Source organism: Nanorana parkeri, unplaced genomic scaffold, assembly GCF_000935625.1.
Source record: "Nanorana parkeri isolate BGI_ZX_2015 unplaced genomic scaffold, ASM93562v1 scaffold150, whole genome shotgun sequence".
NCBI lineage: Eukaryota > Metazoa > Chordata > Amphibia > Anura > Dicroglossidae > Nanorana > Nanorana parkeri.
Genome location: NW_017306418.1, coordinates 2,050,993 through 2,058,272, shown reverse-complemented (window position 1 = coordinate 2,058,272; position 7,280 = coordinate 2,050,993). Strand labels below are relative to the sequence as shown.

Below are 7,280 nucleotides of genomic sequence, written 5' to 3'. Positions count from 1 at the left end.
GTTGTAAAGCCGACAGTCGGCTCTACAAGTTTAAACAGAGTCCCGGCGGCAAAAGTCGCCGGGAGTCTGTTTAAACAGCCCCGATGCTGGCGACGTACACTGTACGTCGTCAGTCACGAAGGGGTTAAAATAGGGATGTCCAGATACCAGTGCCGATACTTGGCATTTTCACGAGAACTATCAGAGTTGCAGCTGGGACCTGGCCATGGCGCTCCTCCACTGTCCTGAAATCATTAGTCTGTATTGTTTTAGAAAAACTGTCACATGACGACACTAAACAAAAGTGAATCGGTACTTGTATCTGTGAGTACTTGGACAAGTATCAGTACTTTGTCTGGAAAAAATGGTATCGGTGCATTATATATATATTTATTTATATACATCTACACAAGGGATGGCCACTGGATTACTTCGACCTTGCAACTTTCTTTTTGAGCACTGAGTTACATATTTTAAACTTGTATCCTTTTTAATGTAAAATCCAGCTTTGCATGTTGTCTACACCCAAACATAAAGATAATATATCTGACAGCCCTTCTGCCAAATGACTGTTGGTATGTAAATTCTCTTTCAGGGTGTTGCTATTTAGATGCAAGTTGGGTGTGCTGCAGTATACAGTGGTTCGGCCAGTCACCACTATAATTGCTTTGTAAGTAAGCCAAATGTATTTATTTTATGTATTTATTAATTTTGAAGGAGGGTGTGTTTTTTTTTATGCTTTTTTTTTTTTTTAGCTGTTCAGATGCCTTTAAATGCTTTTGCTGTCCACTTGTTGTTTTATTTTACAGGATTACCTTAACCATGCATAGTAAAGCACAATTACGCTATAAATTTAAAGCTTGGCTCCAGGCACATATAAAAAACATGAATAAATCCTTCTATGTATTACTTTAAAAATGTGTTAAAGTATAAAACATGCTTTCCAAATACCTTTTATTCTATTCTTAAGTTCTAGGTCATATGACCTTATTGCGCTTTTCGGATCCTGGCAGTGGGTGGGACCTGTCTACCCTGTTGCAAATGGCAAAGACAGAAGAAGCCACTGTCAGTGCCTATGTAACCAGCATCACCACCTGACAGGGCAGGTAAAAGTATATGATTGACAGTGGTGTGGTTTCTCCTGTCATTGCCATTCACAGCAGGGCAGACTGGTCCCAACCTTCACCTGGGCCATTCAGATCCAAAAAAAGCAAGGTAATCTGTATACATGGGTTTTTTGTAGCATGTGCACAAGTGGTGGCAATGCTTCAACAGGTTAGATGACCGTGTGTGTGTGTGCCCTTTTTATATGCAACTAGTATAAATACCTGAATTTGATTTGAAATTGCTTCTACTGCCACCCTCTGAGAGAGGAAGGGGCAGCACTAGGAGCCATTAAGGAATGCTATATGCAAATAAGCAAGGAGAAGAAAACTGACAAGTGGAGAGAGTGGTGTGAGCATAGAGATAACCTCATCAGTCAGATGCTGCTCTTTCACTTTCTGTCTAGCAGGCTGGGGGGTGGTGGGATGACACCCCTGTCAGCTCCCTGTGGTCAGCGATGGGGCTAAATAGGAAACAAGGGAAAATCCAGTCAGGCGGAGTGGAGAGAAGCAGCATGGCTGAAACCGTTGAAGGATGGACAAAGAAGGCCTACTTACGAAACACATTGGCTAGCACAGTAGCTGCCACTCTAACTCCAAAGAATCTCTTCCTCTGAGCCCTGAGGATGCTGCAGAACTCTACTATTTTCCATCCTCCAGAGGGTTCAGCCATTCCAGGTGCTTGGATAGATTTTCCTATGCTTTCTCCTGCTCATTCAGCCCCATCACTGGCCATGGAGAGCTGACTGCTGTCAAATACCCCCAAGACTCACCATACGCTATTCCTCTCCGACATCCTTGTAAGTGCAGTTGTCTTTCCTATTAAAAGTTGTTTTACTTATTACTGCATTTAAGTCTCTACATTTTTGTTCTGTTCCATTCATGGATGCATTTCAGAAATGCACCACCAGGAATCTGTTTTTTTGCTGCTTGTCCTGGGACTTCCAATCAAGTACTTGCTTTCTAGGGTCACATTTGTTTTTCTGGAGTGCGTGCACATTCAGTTTCAACTTTCATTTTCTGATCTTTTTTCTGACTGTTGAATGGTTAATCCTCAGCTTTAGAGATCACTTTTGGCTACATGATGTTGGGAATCAATGAAAGGCATACATTCATGAAGGTCTGTAGTTTGATGGCCATTTTGTGCTATCAAAACCTACTTGACTTGCTTTTTCCCAAATCTCTTTTAATGTTTGCAAGAAAAGGTCTCTCCCTGTCTCTCCTTTCTCTGTCTTCTCTCTCTCTCTCTCTCTCTCTCATTAGGGTTAAGGTGCTCAACCAAGCATAAGAAAAATCCACAATAAAGTAAGGTGGTTTAGAACATTACGATGAATAAGATGACATATATGACAACATTTCAGAGGGCAGCTAGAGTATACAGGTTATTGAGCCACAGTGCCCAAGGAGCTTACAATCTAAAGTCTCTATCTCACATGCATATATACACATACTAGGGCCAATTTAGACAGGAGACCATTAACCTACCAGCATGCCTTTGAATTGTGGGAGTAAGAACATACAAAATCCATGCAAGTAGTGTCTTGGATATGATTTGAACCAAGAACTCCAGTGTTGCAAGGAGTGCTAACCACTAATCCAATGTGTTGCCCCACATCAGCAGAGACTGCATTGAAAAATGCTGGTGATTTTGGGTTTAAAAGGGAAAATGTGGCAGTCAACTCTAACCCATCTTAACCTCAGCACGCATACTCTATTCTAATGTGAGCTACGGAGCGCCTGAGCTAGTAAACACTTTTGCAGCTCAAGGAAGTAGATGCACTGTTTTCTGGAGAGATACATGTTCCATTTAATTTTTGATGGGGAGGCCAAGGGGATTTGAAGTATTGATTTTTTTTTCTAAATGTCTTGTGTCATCCTACATTACATTGTTTAGACATTAAGAAATTCTAAAAGTTGTGCACATATTGAGATAAAGTTCTTTACTTTTCTGTTATGTTCCAGGATTTGTCAGTTGACTGACATCTATGGGGAAGGAGACTTTAGCTTAAAAAATGCATGGACATACTTGGTTATAATCAACAATGCGTCGCAACTGGTGAGTCTTATTTTTGCATTTAAAAGGCATTTTGAGCTGAAGTGCAATTGTCTTGGTGCTTCTGGACACCTTTTGTAGGTGATTCTATAGAATAGATGACATTTAAAATCACTGCTCATTGTCCCATAAAAGAGGCTAGCTATGGGAACTGGTCCTGTGTCATTTTACCTTCAATATTTTTACATACAAAGGTCAGAAGTAACATGCCTAGATATTAACCACGTACAGACCACCATATGTGTATAAACGGCACGTTCCCAAAGTTGTTCTACCAAGATCTTAACTCTACTTCTGTTTCTTACAGCTGGCATCTGGGTGTAACATAGCAGTGTTTGTGTGGCTATAGAGATGCCCGATCACTTGCATGCAGATAGGCAGTGTGTCTCCCAAATTCTCCCCCCCTCCCCTTCCGACTTTGCTGCGGTTATCCTAGGTAGTGATGGGCTCGGGCGTGTTCGCAGCTCCACATGCCGAGCCCGCCAGGAAGCTGGCAGCGCCAATGGCAGGTACTGAGACATTTCCCGATCTCTGCAGCTGCGGACCGGGATAATGTCTCAGTACCTGTGATTGGCGCTGCGACGCTGTCAGCTTCCTGGCGGGCTCGGCACGTGGAGCTGCGAACACGCCCGAGCCCATCACTGATCCTAGGCTCCGTTGTGGGAGGATCACTGTTCAAGGAGGGCAGCAACCTTCCAGCAGCTGTTCTGCGATCAGGGAAAAGGGCTTGTTAGCCCTCTGTGTGATGGCAATAAAGTTAAGTGTGAAAAAATGTAAAATCACATATATAAAATTAAAAAAAACCACCAAAAAGTTTAAAGTCCCCGCACCCACCTAAACAGAAATGCAAACTTGCGCCAGATGCGCCTGTGCACGACAACAGCGATTGTGCCACAAATGTTACATATCGCCACGAACGTTGGAGTGAGAGCAATAATTCAAGGACCATCACTCATTGTTAAACCTAAATTGATGAGTGGTAAAGTCTTGTTTATGGGCAATTTTGTGTCCCTTTACCTGACACAACCGCATCTTTTGCATTTTATATTCTGTTTCTGTGCACTGAAATGAATTTTATCTTAAAACTACTGGTTTAATAAACATTTGCGCAAATATCGTGCACAACATAAAACATTTAAGCTAGCATTATTTTATTCTACGGGGCCTCTGCTACAGACCCCTGATATTTCCCTTTTAAAATAGAAAAAGAGATTGAGAACACAGAGCCCTCAATCTCTTGTTCTGTATCCCCTGTTATCAATGAACAGGAATCCTCTGAGTGTTCCTGTTCATTGATAACATGAGGACAGAGTATGTTTACTATAACTACAACTTTGAATGAACAGGAGGTGATATAGATGACTTCCCATTCATTCATAATTGAGGATATAGTAATCATACTATGTCCTCAATTATCTACAAACACTCAGTGGTCATTGAGTGTTTGTACCCGCTCTCCATCCTGACAGCTGTCACAGGAGGCTGAGCAAGCGAAGCAGGGAGGAGAGCTCAGCCTCCTGTGACAGCGCGGGCTGTCTCCACACCCACACTGCTCTGCCGGACTGTGATAGGCGGCTGTGCGGTGTGGGAGCTCACAGCCTCTCCTCCCGCAGTGCTTGGCCGGCTATTACACTTTCTCTCCTCCCCACTGGGACACAGAGCAGCGCCCAGCGGGGAGGAAAGAAAGCAGGGATGCGCCGATGTATCGGTAGGAAAATGGCACTTTCGGCATTTAGCCAAAAGTGCCATTTTCAGCCAATATGTTTCGCCGGCCGAACCAAAAAATGTTTTTTTCTCCGTGTGCGTGCAAAAATGTAAAAAATTTCTCCGGATGGGTAGTGGTTACAGCTGAACTCCAGGAAAACATGGATGAAATGCATATAATGTAGCTGTTTTACCTGCCAAAGGTTTTGTATTTGTGTGCATCCAGCACTGTCTGACGCGACAAAAGGCCTGATTTTTCTCTACTGAAGTATCTTTCAGCTTTTCTCCCTGCCACAGCCTGTGACTAGACAGTGAAGGATAAGCAGCAGACTGCTTAGCTCATCTCTCTGTCCCTCTGATTTCCTCCTATCAGTAAATGAGTACTGCAGCAAAACTGGTTGACTTTTTGTGCTGCTTCTCTGTCCCCAGCTCTTCTGTATAGAGAGGGCGAGAATAAAAGAATAGGCCACATTCACTGCTTGCATTTCAAACAATACAATGAATGAATATGGAGCTGAATTAGTGTATTTTATATCGGTTTTAGCTTTGCATGTTTTTTTTTATCTCACTTGACCATTTTGAAAATAACTGGAAAAATACATTGCACCCTTACAGCAAAATACATGAGCAATGCTAAATTCAACGAATACATTCAAGCATATATAGTATCACTTGGCATTGCTAATCTCCATGTTGGTGACATGCATGTAACAGGAGCATGTTCAGGAAAGCTGTATCTCTAGCTTTCTCTGCTGATTTTCTATTGCATTTCTGTGCTTTTTATTTATTGTTGAATTTTCTTTTCCAGTTTGCGATGTACTGTCTTGTCCTGTTCTATATTGTACTCAAAGAAGAGCTCAACCCAATCCAGCCAGTGGGCAAATTTCTGTGCGTAAAAATGGTCGTTTTTGTGTCATTCTGGTGAGTCATTTAACTTGATTAGTGTGGTGCTAACTGGTGCAACAGACTTCCCATATTTTCCATAGAGCAAATAAAAGATTTGAATATAAAAATATCCTTGCACAAATCCCCTCCTGTTTAGATTGGTACAGATCAGATGCCACCTCTGTGACATCCGTATCCGTCCAGTTTTGCGATGGAGGAAGAAAACTGACTGAAATGACTGGACCCTGTGATGGTTTATGGGGAATCGGATGTAAACAGACATATGTCTGTTTTACATCCGATTACCCCCCAATCCCGCACAATCAGGTCCGGCGTAGCAGAAAACTGTACTTTTGTTTTACCGGACCTGGTCGGGGGTAACCGGGTGTAAACGGACACTGTCCCTTTACACCCGGCTGCCCATAGACTAGCAATGGGCACCTGAAAAACTGACAGGCGGGCACGATCAGACCGCCTGTGCGAAAGTTGCTCAACAGTAACTTGTACCTTTTTTTTAAATATGTAAAAAATAAAACCTCAGGCTGGTAAGTTTGTATATACTTCTTGTCACATCACACAAAATGATACATTGTTTATTCTCTGGCAGGCAAGCTGTACTGATTGCACTTATGGTTAAAGTTGGTATTATTTCTGACAAACGCCTATGGGACTGGAAATCTGTCAAAGATGTTGCTACGGGACTGCAGGTACATCTGTTTTTTTTGTATATCATTTTTTTGGGTCAGTTCATTCTTTGGGTGAGAAACCTTCAAGGTTAGATTTTTCCCTATTGTTCTCATTGTCAGTGGAGACGAAATGTTGGTGCTTGGATTCCAGTCCTTTGGCCATATTATACATCAAATTGTAGATATTTTGTGGGTAGAAAAAGAAGTCTTTAGGTGAGTGAATCCTAACACAAGGGCTTCTTCTCTTAACAGATCAACTATGACAATCAGCACAATGTGATGATCTTGGCATGAACAAAAAGGAACAGCAAGGTTGACAGTTTTTGAAAAGGAAGAAGGATAGTTGATTAGATAACTCAACAAATATTTAACCGGTAGAAAATGTAGAGCTAATCCGTGCTGCCTAAGGGGTCAGGAGTCCGATTCATTGGGCTCGATAAACTATGATTGGTGGTTCTAGAGGAATATATTGTTTTACACGGGACATCTCATTGTGGCCCATTACATTTGACATAAACTGTTATGCTACAGTGGTTATAGACTCTTGCACCATCATCCTCTTGGTGCAATCCTAGATACCTCCTTTGTTCCAAATATTAATGAACTTATTTTTTTCAAAATTGTTTTATTTGGAACAGATCATCCTATTTTTTAGTTGGTGCACTGTCGCATCAATTCATTTTTAATGTCACACTAGTCACATCTTCCTATTCAAACCCTTTAACATGTTAATAAGTGTTCTTTAAATCAGTTTTCCGTGCACCATACGTTTCCTGCACCATCAATAGTTTATCAGGCCGATTGTTTTGTTCTCTGCTGTCATCTCCACAGCAGATTGAAATCTGACTGGGGGATAAAGGGGAGGAGGGA

The 7,280-nt window shown here is 41.9% G+C and overlaps 1 protein-coding gene across 1 annotated transcript in view; it reads left to right on the top strand.

Moving 5' to 3' along the window:
- The window catches only part of TMEM184C (transmembrane protein 184C), a 20,577-nt gene that overhangs the window by 7,170 nt on the left and 6,127 nt on the right, over positions 1–7,280 (top strand). Inside the window, exons 5-8 of the mRNA XM_018554256.1 lie at positions 575–649; positions 3,045–3,138; positions 5,648–5,760; positions 6,332–6,431. Of these exons, the coding sequence (XP_018409758.1) occupies positions 575–649; positions 3,045–3,138; positions 5,648–5,760; positions 6,332–6,431 (382 nt within the window). The remainder of the gene's footprint in view (positions 1–574; positions 650–3,044; positions 3,139–5,647; positions 5,761–6,331; positions 6,432–7,280) is intronic.